Source organism: Poeciliopsis prolifica, unplaced genomic scaffold (assembly GCF_027474105.1).
Source record: "Poeciliopsis prolifica strain line A6 unplaced genomic scaffold, Auburn_PproV2 SCAFFOLD024, whole genome shotgun sequence".
In the NCBI taxonomy this organism is placed as follows: domain Eukaryota; kingdom Metazoa; phylum Chordata; class Actinopteri; order Cyprinodontiformes; family Poeciliidae; genus Poeciliopsis; species Poeciliopsis prolifica.
In genome coordinates this window covers 2,993,403-3,021,248 of record NW_026562399.1, presented here as the reverse complement: position 1 = coordinate 3,021,248, position 27,846 = coordinate 2,993,403, and the positions used below count along the sequence as shown (strand labels likewise).

Here is a 27,846-nt window from a genome sequence, read left to right as displayed (position 1 = left end):
ATCAATACTGAAAAATGGAAATAAATAATCTACATTACACTACTATTAAATAAATGAGAAAAGTTCTTATTTTTTTATTTTTGGATGCAATATTCGGCACCTTAATTACTTTATCAAGCCCTTTTGTGGCCATTTTGACTCTGTATACCCCAGTTACCTATTAATCTATACGAAATTATAAGACAGTTATTTCAATAATTGATTAATCACAACTAATCTGATTAATCAGTTCACCTCTGTTCTCCCTGACATATCTTCTGAGCTCCTCCTTCTTTATGATGCTGTTCGTCCACTAATCCCACATCTGTCCATAATCTGAAGATTTACGCGATGTTTCGCTGCTCCAGTCCTGCCAACCTCAGGTCAGCACCTGGTCCAGATCACGTCTGAATCAGTCGGCAAACATTTGCAGCTCCAAACCAAATCCTTAAGGGACTCAAGCTGTTAAGATTACAGGATTTCTGAACCAGCCTTCTCAGATTTCTGTGACCTTTCTTATGAGCACAAACGGCAGAGAACATGTCACAGAAACTGCACCATCAGTTATTTTATAAGGTAATAGTGGAGGAAAGTAAACTCCTGATGGCTGTAATGTTTAAGAGAAAGAAACTCAAAACCAGGACAGTTCAAGGTTTCTCCTCCACCTGGAGTCCCTGCCATGACATCTTATCAAGTATTTTCGGTCTAGTTAGTAGTCTTAATATTTTATTGGACTTGAAAAAAGACAAACCTAACTTTTCAGCAGGCTATAGTTGCTTGTTTTTAGTCAATAATTCTTTAATAACCAAATTATTTCAGTTATAACAAGGGTGTCCAAAGTGTAGCCTAGGGGCCATTTGTGGGCCTTAATATCATTGTGTGTGGCCCCCAACCACAAGTCAAAAGTGGTGAAAATTTGGCCAACAAAATAGAAAACAATTGATGAGCCAGATCATTTAGAAAAGCTCTTTTTTTCAATAAGAAAACACTCTGAATCCCCTTTTTATTGGTTTATTTTAGATACTTATTATTAAGTAGGTAAAACAAAACAAAAAAAGAAGAAGAAAGATGACAATAAATAACCAATAATTAAATACATTTTGTGGCCTCCAATAGTTTAAATTTGACAGTTTTGGCCCCATTACTAAAAATTTGGACACCACTGATCTATGACTTGAGAAAAATGCTTTGCTAAAAGTTAAATAATCTTGTACATTTTTTATCAATATTAAGGACTTACGTACTTTGAAAAAACTCATATTTCTTGCTGAAAAGTTACCATACTTGTAAGATAATACACTTGAAATAAGACAAAACTAAGAGATTTTCACTTGTAACTAGACTAAAATATTTGGTAAGATTTAGTTTTTTGCAGTGCTCTGGTAGCGTTTCCCGTCCACAGATCCTTCTTAGTGAAACAGCAGTCACCTCTAACAATCTGCTCCTCAGTTTGTCTCCACCGGGAACGTTTACGTCAAGAAAAGCTACTTCATTCATCTTTCCCGTCCTGCTGCCCCCCCAGCGGCTCGCAGAGCCAAATGAGAATCAGATGTTACGCGCAGGAAGGACGCAAAGACGGACCCCCGCCCATCCTGCCTGCCTCGCCGGGGAGGTGGGATAGCATCTGTGCACCACGCGCACATCGACAGGAAGTTCAGCATTCCACCCAACTTTCATCACTGCAGCTGAGGCAGAAATCTGGCCTTTTCATTACGCCACACTTGAACTTGAAGCAGCAAAAGACATTATGGAACGAACGCTGACTTCATTACATGTTTCTGATTCGACTTGCCATGTACGAACCTTTAAAGCTTCTCTACCCAGTTTAGAGTTGAGCAGAAACATTGTCTGAGAAGGAATAACTAGTCAAAACAAAAAGAAGCAAGGCGCCCCCTCCCCGTCTTTTAGCCCACAAATTCCTTGACAACTGCTGTAAGCTTCCTGCTGGCATTTGATATGCTCCATTTGGTTCCCATGACCGAACTCCAGTCATGCTGAGGTTTCGCTGAGCAGAAACCTCAGAGACTCGGTGACACTCAGAGGTTTCTCTGCACTCTGATGGGAAGCTGCCGTCAGTCCCTGAACCAAGAGGCTGACAGAGAGCTGAGTGGGATGTAAACACTACAGAGTGTGAGGCCCAGGCTAAGAAAAGAATAAACTTACCAGAATGAAGTCAGAAAATTACAAGAAAAAAAGTTGAAGTAATGTGGAAACAAAGCAATAATAATGAGAATAAAGTCATAATATTTCAAGAATAAATTCACACCAGAATAAAGTAAATCATAGAAGCATAAAGTCTTAATATTATATGAATAACATTACAATACAGGAAGAATACAGCCCCATCACCTGGCAACCTGTTCAGGGTGACCCGCCTCTTGCCCGTTGGGCACCAGCAGCCATCAGGATCGTATAAGGGACAAGCATGTAAAATAATGGATGGACGGATAAAGTCCTACGACCATAAAGTTGTAATAATGCGAAAATAAAGTCATAATATGAAAATAAACAACAAGAATAAAGTCATTTTACAACACTAATATAATATTTTGAGAATTAAATTGTAATGAAGAGTAAAGTGATAATATGAGAATAAAGTCAAATTAATTAAATTAAAGCTACTGCTAAGGCTTTGATGTTCATTCATCTTTCCTGTCTAGATGCATGCTGCTGTTCCATGCTGTTTCATGAAACAGCAGCATGCATAACAGCAGCATATCATATGCAGCATTAATATGCTGCTAATATCATAAAGCAGCATATGATATGCTGCTTTACCTGTAATGTTCTCATTATTTTCACATTCTCTTATTATCATGACCTTACTCCCTTAATATGACTAAACCTGCATTACTACAACTTTGTTCTGGTAATATTATGACTGTAATATCTTGACTTTATTCTCATAATTTTATTACTTTATTCCCATAATATTCTGACTTTATTCTGATAATAACATAATAAAGTCATATTTTTTTTGATCATATTTTTTCTTACCCTGACCCTACAACTCTGCTGTAAAGCACAGCACTGCTTTCAATGTGTAACTGCAGCAGTCATGTTTGGGTGTCTTCCTGTCATTACCAGGGAAGACACAGAGGAGCCGCTGTGGGTTACTGTGTGTAATTAGCTGTGACCTTAAGTGTTTCGGACACGACCTTTTCTGACTGATCTCTCTGGCTGTTTCCACTGAATCGTTTCAGACTGCTGAAGGCTGCAGGGCTGCGTTTATCGATCCGGCCCTGGATACAAACCAGTGACCTTGCCATCACTGATATTTCAGCTGCATGAAACCTGAACCACATCAACCTATCCCTCCCCATCTCTAAATCTGTGTCTCCTCTCCAGCGAGGCAAACTCACCCAGCTGACTCTGTTTTTCCCAGCATGTGGTTACGAGGTTGGACAGCTCCTTGTACTTCTCTGCCAGTTGGAGTTTGCCGTTGTTGAGGCGGGGTCGCCGAGCCAGGCTCTCCTCGGCCAGGCTGCGGTTGGAGGTCAGCTGCATCTCCCGGTCAACTTGGAGCTCCTGGAACTGCAGAAGAAGAAAAAGAGTCAAACGAGGTCGATTTGTTTTCCGTTTAATAACATGACGGATGTTCGGACTCACGTGTTGAGTCAGCCATGCATGGAAAACATCTGTGCAGTCTGGGCATGTGGTGCATAAGACTATGCAGATGACACCTTAAAGTTCTGATTTAGAAAATAAATCTGCTCCACACACTGAAATGTTACAGTGTTAGTTTTTTTTTTTTTTTTTTTTTTTGCAGAAACACAATACCTTACCAAGTATTTTTGAACTGAGAGAAAGAAAACCTCACTGTTACCAGAATCTTTTTTAAAGGTGATTGTTGGGGAAAGTTAAAAAATGCCAAAACATGTTACATTCAAGATATATGTTTAATTTCTAATAATTTTCCTAACAATTATGTTGTGGTGATCTAGCTGCAACAGTAAAACAGCACCAACTATTTTGGTGCAAATATCTGAGTACACTTAACTAAGAAAAAAACTAACTTACAAGAAACTTTTCGGCAAGTAGTTTTAGAACCACAATGATGTTTCTGCCTACACCTGTTACCACCATGTCCCACTTTAGCAAGTGGGACATTATTTGAGTTATCAATTAACCTAACGATTAATTGATTAATCTTTTTTCTTTAAAATGCAGACTTTTCATGTCAGCAAGTGGGACATGGTGGTAAAAAATGTTGATGGATGGAGTGTCCAGCTCTCTGACATGCAAAAATGTCATCTTTTTAAGTGCTTTTCTACATGTAGCCAAGTCTGTAGAAAAATAATGTCGTACATATGGGATTATTTTCTGAAAAGTTTTTATCAACATGAACTCACACAATTTGCCCCTGATCGTTGTTGTAAACATGCCAAACCCATAGGGGGCAGAGTAGCTCAAAGCCAAAGCTTCCTGTTAGGCATTAAACATAATTTGCATGGACAGATATACAGGTTGAACAACTTTAAGTAGAACATTAGAATATAAAGTCATTAACACACAAGACAATGCTTATTGCAAATAATTTCAAAAACTAGTATGTGGATATATTGGTGCATTATTTGTCACAGACTAATGTGTGGCATCCTAAATCTCAGTTTTCCTATGAACACACACAAACACAAATACAGTTTTCACAAATTTGCCCTTTTGTCCGATTTTTCATCAATTATAATTTTTAGTAATATCAAGCAGAGTTTTTACATGGATGAAAGGCCAAAACATAAGAAATATTTCAATTTTTGTCTAGTACAGTTCTGGTGTATGCCTGCATAACTTGTCCTTAATAATAATATTAATACATGAAATTTATAATGTGACTTTTAGGACACTCAAAGCCACCCATAGCTAACAGTTGCCTAACTTCAACTACTCCCATACTTCCCACCAGTTTAGTCTTTGAAAAAATGAAATGCTCATTTGACAGCAAAGATGATTTAAACTCTAAAAACATGTGGCAAAATGTGCCTCTAATATGAAGCAATAATGACGCACCAGAGCGGGAACGTTTCACTGAAAAAGCTTGAAGGAAATCTGCTGTAAATGAGGCAAGCTCTGTGGTTAGTTTTCAGGCTGATAAATGTTTGCTTTTAACACCAGCAGGATTCCCTGGAAACCAAGAGAAAACTCAAACACAATCTGTGAGGGTTGGGAGGGGTCTCTGTGTGCAAATATAGGACATTGGTTGACTTTGTTCAAGCCGATGAGAAGGTGGGCTTTGTTTATGGGTGAGAGACCATATACTGTGAGAGCTCATCCTCTCAGCAGGAACAAGAAGCAGAGCAGCTAGTCTTAACGCAGCCTGACCGAAGACAGGTTTGAGTGCTTGACAGCAGGTCATCTTATCATTTAATGCTGCACAGACTCAACAGCTCCAAAATGTTAAGTGACCTCCTGGGGAATAACTTCGCAGCTGAAATCATATTCTCAAAGTGACAGTCGATCAGGCAGAGGTGAAAAACTTCTGCTTAAATAAAATAATACATATTTTCATATTATAATCACGATTTAAGGTTATTAGATGTAAAACAAAACTGCATAAGTTTACATGTTTTATTTGATTTTTTTTTTTGTTGTTTTTACAAATAAAGCTCTTAATTTCACCTTGAACCAATGAGGGTGGAGGCAGACAGAAGGACTGATTAAAACATCACTACTGTTGCACTTTTTAGATTATTTCTTAGATCATTTTCCTCTAGGTGTAGTTTGATTGGAGACAACAGTTGCAAGATTTGTTACATTTTCTCCTGGTGAGATTCGCTTTCACACTGCACTGTGTCAAATGAACCAAATCCTTCGTAAAACCTATTCCCTTCCTCACCCATAGAGGCACTATATCAAGAATCACTGAAGGAAACGACACAAAAATCTCAGAAGAAAAAAGAAGATCTCCGGTAGGTCCAACTTTCTTCTTCACGACATGTAAACAAAAATGGGATAGTGTCAGATTTTAGCGGCTGCGCAATTTCTTTTGTCTTTTTTGAAGCATTTCTCCTGCTAGCATGGATTACCTGTGCTGTAATCCAGTCCTGATTTTGGAGCGCTCTCCTGTCTGCTTGGTGTTCATATAAGCGAAACAGCACCAGAGTTCACTTCAACCAAACCAAGATTTGTAGGCAGACTGTTGGTTGAAGGATTGAATGATTAGCATTCATCAAACGAACCAGAGTTTCTAGGCACATGGACTGGATTTGGATTAAAGCGGACTGAACAGGAATCGCGTGAATACACCCAATGTTTTCCACCTTATGCAGGAAGTTGTTGCTGAACAGGAGAGTTCTCTAAGTGACAAAAATCTAATTGATTAATTACCGACCCTATTTTTTTCACCTTCATTTAAACCTGCCTGCTTCCTTTGCTGCTGGTGCACCTGAATTTACAGAATGTGGGACAGTGAAGGATATTTATTTTCAAGTATTACATGCAGTTCCATCTGCAGGTGAAAAACAGGCAAAAAAGAAAATCCAAGGCATTTGAATAATTTTGCAAGGCATGGTATGATAATATGTATTCAGGTGAGTCACATGTATCAGGTCCACTGTTTGTGAATCTACAAAGAGGAGTGAAAGAAAAGATAGGAACAGACCTGAGAGAATCAGCTATTTATACTTTAATATGCAGTCTCCCTGCAGCTGCACACAGAACAAACACATTAACATTTTGGTCTTTTTCTAAAATTGCAGCCTATAAAGCCAAGCTGCTGGGCTTAAGTGAAAATAAAGATTTACTTTAAGCTGATTTGTAGATACTGAAGACAAATGTCAAACAGCCAAACATGCAGAATAAACCTGGAAGCATTAAAATAGCGTGAAAGCGAGATTGTTTTGGGATGTGGAGCTCAGTGCAGCTGTCCTGCTTTTGGGGCATTCAGATATTTTGACATATGGGGGAGGGGTCCAGAGTCAGAGAGGGGTCCAGAACAATAAAAAGACGTCATAAATAATTCAAATGATTGCTGTCTCCCATGTCCTCGTTGTAAGGACATGGGAGACAAAACCTGTCCGTCCCAAGGGTTCGGGTGGATACGTTTCTGACTCAACAGGGTTAGCAGTCACTTTGGGCCTGAAGGTCCCGCCGCTGCACACCGCATCTGTCTCGCATTTTCGTGGGTCATTAAAAGCCGGTCCCAAATTCAAAGGAATTCACAGAATGTCCTGCATTTTAGGACTGGCCGATATGGCTTCAAAATAAAACCTCAGATTTTTTCCAATCGATTATTTTTCTCACTTTTTTTAAAACTAAAGAAATTGCAAATTACAAAATTACTTTTGAAAAGTGACTAAATTAAATGACTACTTCTGCAAGTTATATGACAGAGTATCAGTATTGACACAATACATGTTCATCAGATCTTTTGCACAAAATCATTCTAAGATTACGAGATTTCAGTCTGCTCCGTTCTGACTCCTTTCAGAATGAGCTGTTTTATGACTCTTTCACTTTAAATCCAAATAATGTGCTGCTGGCCACGCCCCCCAACCCAACTCAACATTCATATTCACATGCAACAGAAGTGACTTAAGGATGGTAAGTCAACAACAAAACACTTCTCTTTTCCAGCAGCCACTGTACAGCGCATACTGAGGTAAACCCAGACAACCAAATGTGCCAGAGCTCAGCTTGGGTTGCTGAGCTCTGAAAAAATGTCATTCTAATGAGAATAAAGCTTCTAGAGTCATCAAGATTTGAAGTGACCAACAAAGTCTCTATGTTTCTTTCTTCAAAATACTCCATTGTTTCAAAGTCCTGTTGCTGATCATTTGATGCTGACGTGTAAAAGTATTTTTTTTATTTGTACACCCACTACCAAAGTATAACTTCACAAGATGCTCAATTTTTTATCATTTTTCTTGTCGTTCTCATAAAATTACAAATTTGTTCTCCTAATATTATGACTTTATTCTGACATAATGACTCAATCCTCAAAATTAAAAAAATATAATCATAACCTAGCCTTAATTATTACTTGTAGATTTGACCTTAATTCAAAGTCCAAATAAATAAAAGTTGAAAAATATGTTGGTGAAACAAGATGGTCGCCCTGAGTGTGCAGACATCACTCAAGAAGTGCAATGGTGAAAAAAAAATCCAGATGTTCCAAAAATGAAACCTTCAAAAGCCCAAAAATATTAATCAATAGAAATCAGAGAAATTTAATGGCAATAAATTGTCCCAGGAGTTACTACGGTAAACAATAATATTGTTATTTTAAGACCATTTTCCAGCAATGGCATAATAATACAAGAACACATTCCCAAAGATCAATAAACTTTAAATTCGAAGGAACATTTAACACTGGAATTACAAGGCATTTCAAAAACCCCAAATAAATAAAACAGAAACAACAAATGAAATAAATTGTGAAATTTTTTATAAATAAAATTATTCTTCAAAAAATGGGCTGGCTGAAACCAGAGCACCAGATTGAAGATTTATCATCCAGTTTTTGTTAGAGCGAGAGAAAACAAAAAAAAGATAAATCATATAAATGAACATTTCTGAGCTGGTTTTAATTTATCCTGTGATCAATTTACTTATTGCTTATTGCGACTTGCCTATGAGTTTGTAGAATGTCCCACATAGTTGTTGATTATTTCAGAAAGCCCATTTCCCCCCCGAGAGGAATGAAAAGGACGTTTCGTTTTCATCTTGTTTATCCAACAACAACCGCTGTCGTCTTGAGGGACAGCAAGTCTTTTGCACTTTGATGCCTGGGCTGCAGGGGAAACTGACAGCGTTTACTATCCTCCACAAACGATGTTTGGGGATTTTGGAGAAGACGAGATGCAGTTCTGTCGTTGTTTGCTGCGGTTTCACCCGTCTGGCTGCATAAAATGCAGCAAATGGGCGTTTCTCTTTCATCCTCGACAAGTCTGAGTCCTAACGAGGTTTCCGCTGTCTGCAGCCATCAATTAAACACTTGGCCTGGGACAAAAGCAGCGGCCGGAGTTGCTTCCTTGAAAGGGAATCTGTTTGCAGCAGACTTGTGGAAATCAGGGGCTGGCCTGTAAATATCAAGGCAACATCTTGTTTTGAAAGGGAAAAGTTTCAAGCTGATATGACCAGATTTATTAGTGTATCAAAGGAAGATGTGCGATGTGTCATCGGTTGGCTTTGCAGCTCATTTGTTAAGCTGACAGCTCTGAGTGACACTTTCACTGTTTTGATATGAGAAACCATTTAAAGTTTGCATGTATTCCCTCCGTCTGATGCTTTGAGTTTCAGGTTTACCTCACATAGCCTGGAGGTGAAATGACAGGACATCCTGACAGGACAAAAGGAGTCAATTCTGTTGGATCTTGCACAGGGCTTTGCCTTTAAGGATGATTTTAAAGAACAATAAAACCCACAAACGGATTTGGAAATTGTCGGCTAAAGCGTGTGGATTACTGCGTGTTGAACTGGAATGCAAAGATTAGAGAGCACCAGTATGGGTGTTTTTTTCAAGCTAGCAAAATGGGAAGAAACAAAGTGAACACTGGCACCAGTTTGGCACTCGAACACTTCCCTCTTAATGACAATTATTAGAAAACCTGCAAAACAAGACATTTATTGGAGGTGAAGAAAAAAAAAAGAAATCTTTAAAGAATCCCAAATCCTTGTCCTAGAAATTCTGATTCAAAATGCTATGAATAATATTTAATATTTTTTTCATTTAAAAGTTAAGTTAAAGAATTTTATGTATAAACTTATTTTTGTTTAATCATAAACTGGTGGTATTTGGTACAGTATGCAACCTGGCTTGTTTTAAATAAATATTCTATTTGTGTACACTGTCTTTTCCTCTTGCCAGTCACATAATTTAAACACAATATTTAGAACAGAAAAATTGGCTTCCGAATAAAAAATAAATTCAAGTGTGACCCTAAAAGTCAGAATCAAATCACTAGAAGATTTGAATCTGTAATATTTAGAGATGTAGAGGACTGCAGGCGGACCAAAGTGAACTCTGGTCCACCTGCAGACCTCTGTCTCAGTTCGGTTGTAGTGAACTCTGGTGATTTGAATGCATATGTGAGCACCAAGCAGACTAGAGACCACTCCAAAAGCAGGAAGCAGATTGTAGCGGAGGGCATTCTGGGTAAATACAACCAAAACAAATGGAAAGTCTCCTGCTAATGAAAGAAGTGGATAGTGGTTTTTAGCCAAAGACAAAAGAGAAACATTGCAACTGCTAAAATCTGATGCCACTCCATTCTTGTTCAAATTTACAAGAATAAGGAGTTGTGCTCAGTGTTTTAAGCAGAGGTTTTTCTGTTGTTTCCTTCAGTCATTCTTAGTGTAGCGCCCCCATAGGTGAGGAGGAGAACAGGTTTTCAAAGGGTTTGGTTGGTTTGACATGCACATGTGAACACCAAGTGCAGTGAGAAAAAGAGCTGGAGCAGCTGAAAATATAACAAATGTTGGTAGTTTGACTCTACTGGACTGTCAAGTGTGAAAACACCCTTAAGTTATCCAGTGTTTTATTAACAACACACAACTTCCCATAACAAGTTTCAATCCTCTCTATTGCCATTCTTGGAAATTAACTCATCGCAGACTTTTAACTGGCTGAGACAAATGTCATCTGATGCATCTCCAGTAAGGAGTTATACTGCATCAGGCAGACTGCAGCAGTCATGATTCACATTCATTTCCTGAGATTAAGCCAAGCGGTTTACTTAATAATAATAATTAACACAAACTTGTCAAGGCAGCGCAATTTTGAGCAGAGAGACGGGATGAGAAATGTTACACACAAGGTCCGGATTAGGATTGTCCATGGTTAAAAAGCCATGTAGACTCATCACTTAAGAAAATAGCAACAGCTTTCCTTTCAATTTACAAATGTAGCAAAATAAAGTTACGGAAAGCAATCGACGCACACAATGGAAACACTAAAATACACCATTGAAATCAAGTATCTAAAACCAACTATTAAACTGTAGAAGTTTAATAGTACATATTTAGTGAAGTGAGAAGCTGTTTATGTTTTCATGCATCCACCTGCAGTGATTCAGGCTATAATCGCTGAGATTATCCAATCCACACAAGCTCTGTATTGGGTATTAATAGCACATTAATTACCACTTCTGTTGACTCTGACTAACGCAGCCGAAGGCTCAAGCAGCTCTGAGTCAGAAATTCAACTATTTAATCTCCTTCATCCCAGGGTTTTAAATTTCAAATCTTTAAACCTGATTATATTGCCAAAATAAATGTGTTTTTAATTTTCTGAGCTAAATCCAACATTATTCAGCTTTTACCTTCTTTGGGACATGATGGTCACACAGCTAAAGGTCCAGTTCAAGGATTTTAAAACTCATTTCTTAATTCTCTAATCTAATATCCCCCCCAGTCATTCAAACGACTGACTGCAGGATGACTAAACCCACGCTGGTTTATGTTTCACTTGCACACCCATAGCTATGGAACACCCAGCCTCCTGAATGCTTTTTATTGTCCACAGAAAAAAAAAAACTAAAGAAAAAAATCTCACAAACAGAGCTTTTGAAAAGGTTTCGGACCCCCCTGGTTGGCACACTAAGTTGTGTTCATGTGTGTGAGTGTGTGTTTGCATTCCCGGTGCTGCAGGGGACATAAATGTATTAATACAGTCCCGTGTTAATACGGGAGGAAAAGCGACCGTAGCAGTGGTTATGAATTTTTAATATAAAGACAGGGTTTAAGGAAAGGTCAAGGGTTAGAGGAGCAGCAGCTGTGGTTAAGAGGTTATTCTGAGTGATATTAAATTTAAATAAATTAAAGATGCTATCCAGTGGGGTTTTTTAACTCGCAAACTGAATGTCCACTACAACAAAAACAGCTGAGCAATCAAATATGGGGTTTGACAAAATAAAAAGTTCTTTCATAAAAGCTGAGGAAACAAACATGCTAATTCTCCTCTGGGCCGAGATGCATCACTGACATCACAAGAGGTGCAAAAATTTTAAGCGATTTTTCAGATCATGAAAGATTCAAATTGTGTTTGAGTCTCAAGCTAAAAATATGAAGCTCAAATTGAAACACCTTAATTTTTGATTTATTGTTAAAAAGTGAGAAGGAAACAAAATTTAATTTATCCAACAAATTTAAAAATTAGTTATTGATTCTGAGTCAGGACATATCATCATAAGAAACTGAGTTAGCAGCATCTTTTCAGACATGACAACAGGGGGTCCTGGCCCCTGTTGGACCCCGCCTAGGACCTCCCATGTATTGAGTCAAATACAAGCCAATCAAATGCAGCGAAGGACTTGAGAAAAGGTCAACCTCACTGATTTAAAGCATGAAAATAAAGACAACATAAAGAAAAACTCAAATTGAAGAACTCAAAAGAACCACCTTCTGTGATGTCATCAGAGACACGCCTGCACAGAGGCTGATTTTATCATGATCAGCCAACAATTGACAACACATCAGAAAAACAAACTGAAAAACTGACCATGACAGGTTGTTGTTTTGGTGTCGATGATTTCAAAGGGAAGTGGCTTGATTTTAGTGAAAAGTCAAGCTAACCGCTTTAATCATTGTAATTATCCTTATTTATTAAGGTGGAAACATATGAGGAATAAAACAATAAAAACGTAACAAACATGAGCGATTTGAAGAAGTATGAGTTGGATTTTTTCCTGTGATTTGTGACGTCCAGTGAATATGTAATGTGAAGAAACCCTCCTACCCTTCAATGTGTGAATCAATGCAAACCACAAAGAGCAGCGCAGAGCAGAGCAGAGCGGCGCTGCATGGGGGCTCAGCACTGCATCTGATGCTTCCTCCAACAGAGGGGCCAAAACACAATAACACGCATTCAAAGAGCAGAAATGTGACGATTGGATCAAAACTTAAAGCCTTACATATGGTGTGAGTGGGGAAGGCTTGGGGGGAAAACACGAATTGGAAATCTGACCGCTCGCCACGCAGACAATCGATGAGCCATCACATATCTGCTTCACATGAACTGCTCACCCAAAACACACGTTTATTTTGACTTCAGTTATTACACATAATTTACATTTCAAACGGTTATCAGAAGTGGTAGAGCAGGATAATTGGCGGATGAATTTAGCGGTACTTTGAGCGTGTAACAGAAGATGCCTACCTTCTCATTGAGTCGAATAATTTGGTCCATTTTGTCGTCGCTGTGTAAAAGCTCCCTGAGTTCAGTAGAGCTTAAAGCCCGATAGCCGTCGGGACAGGAGTTCCCTTCCTTAGAGTTGGACATTTTGACCCTTACAAACTGCGCCTGGGAGACGGAGAGACGCGTTGGGTCGCAGCGAAGTCCCGCCGCACTCTGCTCACATCTCGATGGCATTGGAATGCGAGGCGCCCGCACGCGGCGTCAAACTGCAAAACCACAACTCTTCCTGTAGACCTTTCCAAAATAAAAGCTTTCCTGATCGTTCTGCGTTCGATTTGTACGAAGCTAAATTGGGGACATGGAGTTTTTGTTTTTCACTTTTGATTTTTTTTTTCAGATTCAGATTCTACAAAATATATCTCATTATCCAAAATCATCCAAAGTGGAACAAATTAAAGAAAAAACATTCAGATATCCCAAGACCAAAACTTAACACAGCCTGGAGATTTTACTTTGCGGTTCAGACATCCAAATCCAGAGATAAAATAGCAGAATTTGTATGTCAGTTTATATTGTTCATCATCTGATTATATAATTTTGTTCCAATTAAATCTGATGTTGTGAATGGTAAATATTTACTTAGTAGGAAGAATATATGTTTACAAAAGCGTCATAGTGATAAACAGTGTTAAAGATATCAGATCTTTCTAAATAATCTATTTTTCAGACTCCAGGGTTGGCTCCAGTGAACAGCCACTCATTTAAACAAACTACATGGTTAAAGTGTATGACTATTGCAGTAAATTATGGCTGAGATGCTATTATTATGTGGTTTGTGAGGGGGAAAGTCACTTTATGTAGGTCAGAAGAGTAATGGTTCACGGCTGTTTTAGTGTTTTGTTTTCATTCCATTTTATTTTATTTTTAATATGTCGTTTATTGTGTTTTATTTCGCATTACAATAATATTTAGTGTTGGAATCAGATGAGGGACAAGCAGCCACTAGGGGGCGCCCAAGACAACTCGTAATTTTGGATCTATTTTCACCAAGTAACTTTTTGTTCTCATCACTATTTTATGCTTTTCATGCTTAGGTTCTTCTGCTTTTCAGAGTCATATTTTGTGCATTATTTCCTTCTGTGTGTTTCTTTCGCAGCACATCCCTAAGTCAGAAACACAGGCAACAATGTTTTTGTAATCCTACTGAAATTAATCATTTTAATCCATAATAATTCCAACTGAAAAGTTTCCCTTGTAACCTTTTGGGGGATTAACCATTCTCTGACAATGATTCAGCAAGAAAAAGCAACATAGAAGAGATTCTCTTTTCTACTGAGAGCAAGCATTTAATATCATTTGTTGCACTCTGTTGAAAGAGGAATCTGAGCAACAGTTTGGTTTTCCCCAGGATATGCCAACTGTGTGTTTCTAGAAATCCTCTTCTGTTTAACCATTTCTTGAAGTTCTTCTGACCTCCAAACTTGTTTAGACTTTGTCTTGGCTCCAGGATTCTCAAACCCCCACATTTGCTACTAAACGCTGGTTTTTCCCGTAAACTTTGGCTTGAGGAAACAAAGCTCCTCTTCTTTCCTGTGGACTGAAGAACAGAGTGATGATGGATCTGTTAAAAATGGAAAGTACCTTGTTCTTTACGTCTAACAATTGAATACAATCATGAGTAGAGACCTAAAATTACATGTGTTTTTGCTTGAGTGGTCCCTTCAAATTAAGAACCAAGTTACATACTGTTTTATGAGTGGATGAAGCCAATACCTATAGCCTAACATCATTTTTAAAATAGCAAATAATAGTGAAGTTAGTACTTCTTTGATCCTCTGGTTTCCCTCACACCTGAAAGGCTTTTTCAGCAGTGACAAGTGAATTGAAAGATTAAGATAAATGATAAGAGGTGGAAGTCAACAACAAAGCATCTCCATTGTTTGTTTTTTTTTTTTTTTGCTCTTCAAAAAAAGGCATAATAAAGGATGTTGACATGGTCAGACATGTTTAAATGGAATAGAAACTATCAAAAGATCAGTGAAGAAAAACTAAGGAAAACCAACTGGATTTTTATGGTCTTTATATATTTATTTGTGTAAAAAATATAGGAATGTACACAAACTAGGGTTTCCACAATACTAAAATCTTCAACTTGATACTGACACTGATACTGAATATCAAGTATCAAAAATATTTGATACTTGATATTATTGCTGATACCGTAGTAACATTTCTTGAAGACAAAGTTCTTTCTAGTCAAGAGTAAAATGTTTGAATAAGTTCAATTACTATATGATGATATTTTTATTTCCTTCATTAGGGCCCAAACAGTGAGACAGATTTTTGATTCTGAAACTAATTTCATGAATATTATTGTTTAATATCATGGATAAACGATTCTTACTCTTAGATGCATAATAAGGTCAAATAACGCTAAATGGAATATATGCTTTGTGTTTACTACTTCCTGTCCATCCTCGATATCAAAGAAATAGAGATTATTCATCTTGAGTAAACGATGACAACATAAATGTGTAGGAGTAGTTCAGGCTAATAAAAACACTCTAAAAGTTTCTACCATAAAAGGTCAAATATATTCACAGTTCAGCTTTAAGGGTAAATTCAACCAAAAATGGGCAGAGCCAATAATTAATGAGGGCAGGGGGAGTTTAGGGTTAAGTGGCTGGGCTAAAATGCGAAGTTATCCACTTTGTTGCTATATTTAGCAACTTTTCTAGACAACATAGAGACCTTTTTAAAACAAGTAAATACATTTTTTAAGCGACTAGCGATAAATCTAGCAACTTTTATACAATCATTCTCCTCCATGTTCTTGTTGGAAATAAATCACATACAAAACTATCGATCAGCACTTAATATGTAATCTGTCACTGGAGGGAAATTAATCTTCCCCAAATTAAAAAAAAATTATATGGGGAAGATGAACACAATCAGAATGTTTGTTGTCATGATAAATGTTTGTTCTGCATTTTTACTGAGGTTTTTATCACTTAGTCTGTTAAACACAAGTACTACAATGGTGTATAAGGCCATGATAAACAGTTAAAAAAGGAGTAAATTTTCAATCTCAGAAAGTTTTTTGAAAAAACCCCTGAAGATTTCTTAGTTTGAACATTTCTGAGATTATCCTCAAAAAGTATTAGTTTTTTTTATTGGTGGAAATTTATTCCTTTTGCTTTACCACCACTTTTTTTGTTTTCGACTATATTCATCAGAAATATTTCACTTACATTTTGGGCTATTCCCTCGGCTTATGAATAAAACACTAAATCTGTCTGAACGGTGCAATTTTTAGTCTGAAGAGGAAGCTCATGTCAGGGAGATTTACTTCATTGCAGTTTGGGGAGTTGTAAAATGTAGTTTGGGAGGATTTAGTTTTCAAATGCTTTAGTTATCTACAGTCTACACACAGCAATCTAAAGAAAAATCCACTTTCACAGTTCTTTAACAAACAAAGCTTCTCTCGAGCTCCAGTATGACATTTTCAGAAAGGCTTCTTCACTTCATCTTCTTTATTGATGTGACTTATCAAGAGTTTTTAATATTTAAGTCGATGTAACCTAGAAAAGTAAATAAAGAAAGTTTTAATGCTGGCATTCTGAGATAAGTTACACACAGTGGTTCACACTGTTTTTGCAAACATGTACATCTCACCTCAAGCTGTATTTCCAACTCTTAATTTTCTTAATTTCTTAATTTTACATTATTAAAATCTATTTTTCTGCATAAATTGAAAATAGTTTCAAAGCATTTAGTAGAGCTTATGAATTGGTTGTGTTTAAAAGTGAGTTCCAATCCCTCATATGATTTGGGTTTTATCAGTATTATTGGGAACTAACATGCATCTGACTTTTAAGGAAAAAATGTTGATTTAGTTATGTTGTTTTTTTGTGCAATTCCTGGGAAGGGCATGGTGATTAAAACCAAAGAGTTCCAATTTATTGATTATTCAATATTGTTAACCTTATTGACAGTATGCACAGAGAAAAAAAATAACTACAGCTTTATAAAATCAATTTAATAAAATACCAAACACAGTTCTTTTCTTTTTTATGAATAGGCTTCTTGTATTTATTTTGTAAATATTAATTTGAAAATAAAGCAATTCTTTAATTATTTTATTAATTTTTTTATTGTTATTATTATTTAGTGTTATCATTGTTCACATTTTTTGTATGTATTCATCTCTGCTCTGCGTATTACAGCAGAGACACTAATGTTTATTTCTCTGTGCTAATTTAGGTTTCTGTGTCATTTTCTGTTAATTGAGTCTCTGTGTTGTCCTGTCTAACCCTTGATTGTCCCCAGCCGTCCCTCGTTCCCCCTGATTACCATCTGTGTATTCATTCTCACCTGTGTCTCTTGCTCTGTGTCTCGCTGTGAAACCGGTTGCTGCCAGTGTCTGAGCTCTTAGCCTTACTGTTCACCTGTGCTGCCTGGATTCTGCTCTGTTGGTTTGGACTTCCATTAAAAATCCTCATTATTGCACTATACCTGGGTCCTCGGCTTCCATCCTCACCTCTTCAACCACAAATCATGACAAAGTTAGCCTACCGTAAACACAATCACATTTATGTGATGCAGTGCAGTTTGCAAACATAAAATTACACGTTTTATTTTGAAAATAAAATAAAAAAGTTCACAAGGTTTCAAATCAAAAATGGTTGAAAGACCTATCGATAAACAAATCTGGAAATTATCAGTAAATAAGTTGTGTAGGAATCAAAAAGTAGAACTGAATGTCCAACAAGCGAACCGTTATCTCCAGCCGTTCTGCTTTTTAAAACATGTGAAAAATAAGCAAAGATGAGAAACATAAGAAATCTGTGAAAGCTCTGCTCAGCAGGAAGGTTGGAAAAAAGTCTTTGTCCTTTTTTTAAAATATTGATCTTATGCAACATCGTCATAGTCGTCCTCATCTTCTCCTCCAATGTCGTCATAGTCCTCGGTGGAAGCAGTGGAGGCGTTGTCCTTCGCTTCGTTGTTCTGATGAGGAGTGAACTCATCCTCCACCGTCACATAGTCCAACTGCTGCTCCATGCTCTCCTCGTACTCATTCTCATCGGCCAGATTTTCGTAGCTCTGACCCAAAGAACCATTGCATGTCATATTTGGATCCAAATCGCAGAGAGGAGGGGGAAGAAACTCGGTTTCATCCTCCACTTTGATGTAGTCCGGCAGTGGATCCACACTCTCCTCGTAGTCATTCTCCTCAGCCAGGTTCTCGTAGCTCTGGGCGACTGAAACTCCAGAGTTTGTGTTTGGATGATTGCAGAGCAGATTTTCCTGCACCTTCACGCAGTCGAGGTTCTGGTCCAGGGCCTCCTCGTAGTCGTGGTCACTCTGATCGTCATGCTCACATTCCTCGGCCAGGTTCTCATAGCTTTGGGCCTCTGAAACAAAATACTTTCTTTTTAGACAGTTTCTTCTCACATATTGAGAATTACAGAACACAAATCAACTTGGTTAGTTGACCTATTATCTAAAGGTGACCAGCAGATTGCTGATAGTGACTTATAATGCTTCCTTGAACAAGTTTGGACTGATCTATGGGCAAATCAAAACATGTTTTTCACATTTGTTGCACAAAATCATTCTTAGATTGTGAGATTTTAATCTGCTCAGTTCTGCCTATTTTGAGCTCCTTTCATTATGAGCTGCTGCCTCCTCAACACAATGTGTACACAAGAGAAAATGAGGAAAGAAAAATTTATAGTTTAAGTAAAAAAAAAAAAACGAGATTTTAAAGCAAAGCTAGAGAAAATGTTGTTTTAGAAACCTTTTTAAGTGCTACTGAAGCTAAATAGGAACAATGTGAAGAATGAGCTTTTTAAGTCTAACTAAACTGCTGCTAGCAATGCCCCCCAAGTCAACGTTTACACTCACAAGAGCAAATGCCTGCAAACAAATGTGAAATTGTTGAACCATACATCCTTAAAAAGCAGAAGTGGAGCCTCCTGCACAACCAACAAGAATGCGGCAAGTGGTTTCTGGATGGCAAGTCAACAACAAAACACGTGTCTTTTCCAGCAGCCATTGTACAGCGCCTGCAGTGAAACCAGCTGAATAAACATGCTGGAGCTCGGCTTAGGCTGCTAAATTATACGTTTTTATTAATATATTGTAGCTTTGGGCTACAAAGCTACAATATAAGTTATTTTTATTCTTTAAACTCAGAGAATCCAGGACTGTAAATAAACTCTACATGTCTCAAAATCTTATTTGTGTAGTTATGTCACATTCAAGCTTCCAGGAGAATTGAGAACATAAGTTTAAAGTTAGTTCAATACAGATTTTTCAAAGTTATTTTTTATGGGTTTTAAATTAGCGAACATATTCATATAAGAGTTACTCTGAAAGTATCTGCAGTGTTCAATTCAACATCTTTTAATTCACTTTGTTCTGTTCATTTTAGTCAACCTCACTGAAGCCCAGAAAATAAGCACAAAACTCTAATTTATAATGTCACTCACACTTGGGATTTCAGATAACTGACATGTCTGTGTGGCTTAAATTAAAAGGAACTTGGCTTCAGAATGCTTGACTGAAAGTGAATATGTGGCTTTCTCCATCTGCGTGGTGTTCAAAGTTTATTGTTAAATAGGTCAGCTGTCATACGGCACCACTCTCTTTTTCAGTTTCTGCAAAACAGTTTGTGCCAGCTTCCGATTTCTGTCCATAAAATGTACGGGTAGGAAAATGAGCTTTACCTGCTGTGAGAAACTGTGTCCGAGGAGGAAGAGGAGGCGTGGCCAGGCCAGATTTTGTCAGCTGATATTTGTTGCTCCTGAAAAGGTTTGAGAACAAAGAAACATTGAAGTTAATTTCTTTGAACTAACATTCTGAAAGAATTCTGCTTTAGATGAGTGAAAAGCATGAAAATACAGGCAACATCCATGGGCTTTATCAGAAAAGGCGATGAAATAATCATGAACAATAAGTATGTTGTATTTGCATTAGAAGTTTGAATAATTTTGGTTAAGTAGTCAAGCAGAACTCTCTTTCATAAGTTGGAGAAGTAGTAACCTCATTGCCAACGCAAACCACAAGAACAATGTAGCAGTTGCACAATGAGAAATACATGGCAGCTGCAGTGAAAAGCTTTTCAATTGGAGCTCCCAGTGTCTCATTAAAATCTATTTGTAAAATGTTTCTTCAGTAATTAGATGCATAACATTTCGAGGCCCATCTTTCAACTCTGAAGCGTAGTTAGCATGGTCTGACCAGTCCGTGTGCTTGTTCAGTTTGTACAGGGTGTGCAAAAACTTGGATTTGAATTCATGGCACATAAGATTTTTCCAGTATTGTAATTTTTCTAACCACAATCTATTTATAGGGATTTTATATGATGAATCAACACCAACTTGTGTATAACTGGAAGAAAAAAAAAATCCATATTGTTTCAAAAATGTTTACAAATAAAAGTCTGGAAAATGCACAACGCATATATTTTCAACTCTCCTTGATGGTAGTTCCTAAATTAACAAGAACAAAATGCGAATATGTACGAGTTCTATCGGTTCGGTAATTAAAATAAACTAGAAAGCATAAACAAACATCGAAGAACTAATAATTCTGAACAGGGTCATAACTCAGCTTGTGGCTTGGTTACTGTTTATTTATTGCACTTCACTAAAATAGCCTCAAGTTTCCTACCATCTACTTCAGACATGTTGTGCTGTTCAAGCTGCTGGGTTCAGCAGTTTACTTCAGAGGGGAATAGAGCTCTGTTGGGTCACATCATTTCTCCTATTACAGACACATGGTGAGATTTGTCACCGGCCTGCAAAAATGGTCAATTTTCAGCAGTAAATAAATACTTTACTTCATTTAAATAACCCACATCTTCAAGACAGGGAGATTTTCTTTAGCATTTTTATTGGAAATATATTGCAGGGCAAGGTGTTTAAGTGTTTGGCCAATCAGTGTCTGCTTATAAAAATCTTTTAGTTTGTTTTAGTCCTTAGATTGATACTTCAAAAAGCTGTTGCTGTTTTTAGGATGCCTCAAATCAGGATGTGATTTTACTATTCAGAGAAACTAAGAGCATACGTATGAAAAGACTTTACTCAATTTTGACGTCAGGCCTGTCCTGAAGCTGTAAAATTCGGTGTTTGCCTGCTGAAAGAAAGAAGTAAAAATTATTTCAAGTTATTTAATGCTGTAGAAATGTAGACAAATAACATTAATACAATTCACATCATTGTAGCAGACTGGAAGAGGCTGATATGTGTTATTTTCTTAAGAGTCCAAACATTAATAATTAAAAATAAACTTCTACAACCACTACTATTTTAGTTATAAAGCACTTTTAAGCAACAACATCTGCAACAAAATGCTGTAGCAGTACATAAATAAACATTCAGAATATAAAAAAGATGAAAGTCGACAATAGAAACAATAAAACACTATTACCAAAGTAAATTAAAGTTAAAGAGCTTAAATGGGACAAAATAGCAATAAATTAAATGTTACACTGGAATTATAATCATTGTTAAAACAAACTCGAAGATTTTCCTGTTTTCATTTTTATTCATGAAACATTTCACATTTTCTCTCAAAATGTACTAATATTATTCATAAAGCACAGTCTTTTGTTGCATTTGTTTACTCTGAGTTTATCTCTCCAAAGCGGAGCAAAGCCTTGCTTTGCTGCTGCTGCAGCAACGCCACAGGGATCATTAAAGTTTCATCTGAGCCGATCAAATCCACAGGGTGCCTCTAATAATAGCATTTCATACAATTATAATAACTTCTCTATGGGGTTGAAGACCTCAGAAGTATTTGTGATGGTAGTAATGATGTTTGGTTTCCCATTTCCTGCTCAGGACTCTCATGTGTGGCAGAAAAAGAACTAGTTCTGGGTTTTCAGGTCTTCTAAACACCCAGAGGCTGTTTTGAGTGAAGAGGAAACTTTGCCCACTTCTTATTTTAAGGTTTATTTACCAGTAAACAGACAGGAAATCAGCAACAGTTATACCGTGTTAACATGTTAAAAACGTTTCTCGTCTGTGATTGGTCACACATGCTTTTATTACAGATGGACACAAATTTGTTGGAAATTCTGGTAAGGAAGTTTAGAGCTAATTTAATAAATTCATCTTTTATTGTAGTCGCACTTTACAGCAAAAGCACAAAATCTTACTTAAGAATTTTTGGTTTAGTTTCTACCATATCTTCATACACTTAAAATAAGACAAAATCAAACTTACAAGTAACTTTTCATCGGGATGTAAGAGCTTGTTTGAAGTCAATAATTCTTTAACATTGATTAAAAAGTCCTTACACAATTGGCAGATTATTTCACTTATAATGAGACATTTTTCCCATGTAAATGGGAAATCTGCTAGTGAAACTAGTTCTTTTTCCTCAATAGTAAAGAATTATTGACTTCAAAACAGCTTATGTAACTTGCTGAAACTTTACTTATAATTTAGTTTTGTGTTATTTGAAGTACACTACGATATTTGCAGTAGAAACTGGACGAAAATACTTGGTAAGATTTTTGTCAGAATAAAATATCAGTTTGAGATCACTTTTTTAGTTTTCTGGTAGATGCTTTCAATTTGTCTTTTAAAATATCCTAATATTCTGAATCTAATAAGTGGAAAAACAAACAGGCCCACATCCCCACACACCCTCCACCATACTTTAGACACCATGTTCATCCTCTTTTTATGATTTGTTGATTTTAAAAAGTCAAACATAGACTACATATAAGGGAATATTTATTAAAAGTCAAGAACTGTTTCTCTTGTTTTAAAGGAATGTAGGGAAATGAGGATGGATTATACTTTTATTCTCTTTTTTGTCTGCTTGCACAGGAAATAAGTTTAATCTGTAGAAGGTAGAACGGGGTGCATTTGCACAATTTATACACTTAATGATCTTATCTGATATTATAATAACTTTGTGAGGAAGTTATAAAGCAGAATGATAATTTTTGCTGTCCACCCTGCAGCTTTTTCACATGAAGCTGAACTTGCAAGCAGATGTGACAGTCATAAGAGGTTATGATGACTCAAAGTTTTTAGAATTTTATTTGCAAATACATGGCATTTTATTGAAAAACCCAAATCTGATAAGCTGGGTACCAAGTTCTAGACCAGTGCTACCTGATGGTGGCTCATCCTAGTGAACCTCTAACCTTTTTCCCTTAAATTTCAGGCCAACTTTTGATAAAAACTGTTCATTTTTTTCCGTTATTTCTTTTTCGTTTTTTGGGGGGGACCATTTCTGTTCTGATTAAATTAATGCTCTAAAATTAGGATAAAGGATCATTTTGGTCATGATGAATACAGTGAAACTTGAGTCTTTTTCTTTTTTGACAAAGAAAATATTTTAAATTATGAGCTGAAATATCTGATCACTATAAACAAATCTAAAATATTATGAAAAACTTTTTACTGTTTACTGCCAGATCCATGCACTTATTTGGCTACAATGTGTTATTTTTACTATTTAGATCTTCCCCTTATGCAAGTTACTTCTTTCAATGTTCTTTCTAAATGTAATTTTTCACTATTTTAATCCCTATATTTACAAATGTTGGAAACACACTCCATATACTTTTAACTGTCTGGTAAATAATATAGATAAAACTATCTGCAGCTCCCATAAGCAGAATAATGATCTGCATTTTAAAATAAAGCTGAAGTAGCAAACGGAGCCTGAGCTCTGGCCAAACAAGGTCAAATGAAGATGCATATTTGTTGAACTCTAAATTTACTTTTAGTTTCCAGTGTGTGAAACTTTGCTTTGCAAAGTTGCAGCAACTGAAACCACAAATTTCCTCAAAAATTAAGTTCGTCACTAAAGACTCAGAACAACAGTCAGAGTTACTCAGTGAACCCAAAACTCCAAACTTGCTTCATAATTAGATGGAACAAAAACTCAACAAGAATGAAACCACTGAAATATTTAGAATAATTATGTATGGTAATAGTTGAGTGTTGCACCATGGACATCAAAAAGGAGATCAAAAGGAGTTTTAATTTTCCAGAGTGAGAACAAAAACTTCTCTTTGGATTGAAAAAGTTGCACAACTGGGTTTCATATCCATAAATCAGACTGATCACAGTTGATGATCACACATGAGGCCCACATGGGTGTGAGGATTTGGTTTTTATGTGTGTTTATTTAGGTTTCTGTGTTCTGTTGAGTGTCTGTTGTCTTGACTAGCCCTTAACTGAGTACACCTGTTCCCTGTTTGCCCTGATTGTCTCCCTGTGTATTTAAATCCACATGTGTGCCTTGTTGGGTCTTCGTTTTGTCATCTTGTCCACTGTCTAGGTTGTCTAGACAGTGGACAACCTAGACATACTGGTATTCTCATACCAGTATGAGAATTGTTGCTATCTCCTGTCTGTGCTGCCTGGATGAAGTACCAGTTGGTATTACTCATCTGTGCTGCCTGGATTGTTTGCCTTATTTATTATTAAATCATTATTCTGTCACCATAACCTGGGTTACTGTGTCTGCCTCACCACCTTCATAACAACAAATCATGACAATGGGTAAGAAATGACCAGTCCAGGCAACATTCATATGGGACCAACATAAAGCTGGGTGACTAATCTGGAACATTTATTTTCTGAAACCAGTTTGTGCGTCTAAATCAGAATTCTATGTAAATTCGGAAGAGACACAATAAGCTCTTATCACAGATCTTGTTAATGGCCACTACTTGTTATGTTTTGAGGTTTTTAACATAAAACCAGAATGCAGACAAAAGTTTAATCGCTGAATGTATTTTTGACAAGTGATTATGGGACAACAATAGACGATATAATTAATCTAGTAAGACTTTATGACTGGAATGCCCCGCTGGTATTTGTGCCATTTTTACTCATTTTAAATAACGTTTCAGTAGTGCACATCTCTGCTGTTGTATCGTTTTATTGTCTTTTAACGTAAACTGCTGAAATGTAAAGGTTTGCAGATTAACCCATCCAGTTGTACATTCCATTGGATTGGAGTTGGCTAATTCTAATAATGGCACAATATTTATGTTGAGATTTTGCCCTTAATGAACAGTATTTATTCTTTATTCTGTTTTTATGTATCTTATATAATTTTTTGCATCTTTGCGCTTTGATTGCCTGTCACCTAGCTGCTGTTGGGATTACATTTTGCCTCATTGGGACAAAAAACAAATTTTTATTCTTTTCTAGCGTAGAAATGAATAATCGGATTACTCATGATGAAATGATTATTAAAAAAACTAATTAAGTAAATGATTAATCATTAACTGGAGTATACAGACTCAAAGAAAAGGCAATCTGACAAAAGAAAAACTTACTCAGAGTAGAAGTACAAAATGTACAAAAAATATTCACATTTTGCATTTTAAATGAAAAAAACCTTCTTTGTCTGAAATTATGTTAACCTAGAACTCATCAAGTAGAACTTTTAGCTCCAGATTTAATTTTTAAAAAAATCCTACAAAGCACCTGCTGCCATCCAACTATTTATCGGTTGATCCAAACAATGATCAACTGATCGACCCTGCTATCTTTTTTGTCTATTTTGTTCCATTCTATTTTAATCCAGAAATTTAAGTGGAGATTGAAGCTGGATGCAGATAAATGCTTTCAGATGAGCAAATTAATGGGGAAATAATAAAGCTAAACCACAAAGAACAAAACGAACCTAAAGATAAACAAAAGAATGGAAAGACCTTAAAAGCAACACTTGGCATTATCTAGGATTAAAATGGGATTATCATTCAATGTTTCCTATTGTTGTGTAAGAAACAACCACCTTTTTTTGACTGGATTAAGAAAAGTACACGTCATTGAGATATTTATTCTATTTTTCTGTCACTATGCTGGATATGATGTCAGAAAGCCCTCCAAAAAACCACACAAAAAAAACACTTTTTTAAAAAAAATTCAAATATCTTGAGGGAACAACAGAAAATAGCTAAAAAAATATCTCAGCTCACCTTTTCTGGAAATAATACACTTGTTGACGAGGATGAAGATGAGGCTGATCACCAGTGACACAAAAAACATCCCCAGTAGCACCAGCACCCAGATGTATTTGCGTAAAATAGCCATCGCATCTCTGCCGAACACCACAAAGAAATAAAAAAACTTTAAAAAAGACACTCTTAGTTAACTGGTTTCCTTCTGTTGCTTTTCAGTATACAAGGCTGTGGATCGGAAAGACAATCATTCACCACTTCCTCTTTTTCAGCGTTGACTAAGTCTTTAAGTTATTTTGGTCTCAGCATCTGAATTGAGAGACTCAAGCAAGCCTCCTGGTACCTCTAGGGACTGTTTTTGTGAGGAAGTCCACCTCATGCACAGCCAGCAAAAAAGAAAGAAAAATGCTCATAGATTTTTTTTTTAGCTGGTTGAGCTAAAAACCAGCTAAAAAGTTTATATTTTAACATAAAAGCAGGAGGCAGTTTTTAATTTAACAGTTGATTCCATCTGGAAACATGTTTCCGCTTAATGTTTCCATGACAATGCCATTTTTCCCCCTCATTTATCTTTTCTCCCCACATTTTCTGTTCTCAACAACTTCCTGATCGCTTCCAAGAACACACAGTGCTTGTTCACGGTTAGGTTAAGGAGACATATTTAGATTTCTCTGTATTTGCTCTTGTGAAATCAAATGTAAATTTTTTCAAATAGGACATAGGCAATTATGCTACTAGGCTGATGTAATATGTTAAGGTTTTAGCTAAAAAATCCCCCCAAATACAATAATGCATCCTACCTTTTGAGCAAACAGTTGATAGATCCGAGGCTGGGTCAGAACCGGGCGTCAGGCTCAGAGAACTGAAGATGAAAGTGGGTGGCATATTTCGGCAGCAGTCATCATGTGCAGAAACTTTGCATAGCAGCTTCTCATTTTCTCCGTCACAGTGAAGAAACCTGCAGGCTGACACTCTGCCATGCTCCGCTGAACCCAGCTTGTGGGGTCAGCGTGTCTGACAGTCACAGAAGGGTAAAATATCTGTACAGAGGGCTTCACGCCTCTTTGTACTTAAACATAAAATTTTCAAAATAAATGCATGGATATGTCTCCAACAAAGAGAGACAAAAATGGGAGGGAAAAGGAAGGGAAAAGTCATACACATCTGAGCCATTTGAAGTTTCAGTTCCTTTTGTAACACCTTTCTCTGTGGTCAGAATCAGATTAAGCAGTGTTATGCACATATTTACTATAAGTCACATGTTTCAGATCATCACATAGTTTTATGGATTTTTGATGAATAAACCTAATTTTTATTCAAGTTGAGCAACCAGATCATGTGTCGTTATCAGCAACATATTATGAAGGCATTTTTTATTGAGACACATGCAAAAAGCCCTGCGACCAGCTTTGTTTAAATAGTTGAATGCTGTAAACTGGTAATATCCAAACGTTTTGCCAAAAGGTGCCTAAATTGTTAAGTGGAATGCACTTGGAGGCACAAGTTGTAGTTGTTTGTTTCAATACAAAGGTATTGTGGTCAGGGGCCACAAAACAAACTGTGGACACCACAAATTTTTATTTGAAATACAGAAGTTTACACACATTTGGTCAAAATCTGGGATAACTGGGTCAAATATTTTGGGTTTCCTTTCACAAACGTCTGAAAGATTAACTGATACATTTGAAAAAGAGTCACATGTATTTTAATGTCCCTCTTGGAGTTAATTGATTTCTGGTTTAAAACAATGGGAAAGTCCAAAGAAGCCAAGACACCAGGAAGAGCCATGTAGCTTTACTCAAATATAAAAATATACAGAAGATTCATAAGCAGAATGTGTCATAAG

The 27,846-nt window shown here is 36.6% G+C and overlaps 2 protein-coding genes across 3 annotated transcripts in view; both read right to left on the bottom strand.

Moving 5' to 3' along the window:
- The window catches only part of vps37d (VPS37D subunit of ESCRT-I), a 38,788-nt gene extending 25,499 nt beyond the window's left edge, over positions 1-13,289 (bottom strand). The window contains exons 1-2 of the mRNA XM_055046798.1: positions 13,073-13,289; positions 3,342-3,513 (exon numbers count right to left, since the gene is read on the bottom strand). Of these exons, the coding sequence (XP_054902773.1) occupies positions 3,342-3,513; positions 13,073-13,285 (385 nt within the window). The 5' untranslated portion in view covers positions 13,286-13,289. The remainder of the gene's footprint in view (positions 1-3,341; positions 3,514-13,072) is intronic.
- A 4,399-nt stretch (positions 13,290-17,688) lies between these two features.
- On the bottom strand, positions 17,689-27,031 carry LOC129370674 (uncharacterized). 2 transcript variants are annotated; one of them, XM_055046809.1, is made up of 5 exons: positions 26,801-27,031; positions 26,019-26,140; positions 21,142-21,193; positions 19,783-19,859; positions 17,689-18,465 (listed from the first exon to the last, which is right to left on the bottom strand). In XM_055046809.1, the coding sequence occupies exons 2-5, from the start codon at positions 26,131-26,133 to the stop codon at positions 17,963-17,965; spliced, it is 747 nt and encodes a 248-aa protein (XP_054902784.1). In that variant the 5' UTR covers positions 26,134-26,140; positions 26,801-27,031; the 3' UTR covers positions 17,689-17,962. The 2 variants fall into 2 exon arrangements, with proteins under 2 accessions (XP_054902784.1, XP_054902785.1); XM_055046810.1 differs by having other exon boundaries at positions 21,142-21,190.
- Between the last annotated feature and the right edge of the window lie 815 nt (positions 27,032-27,846).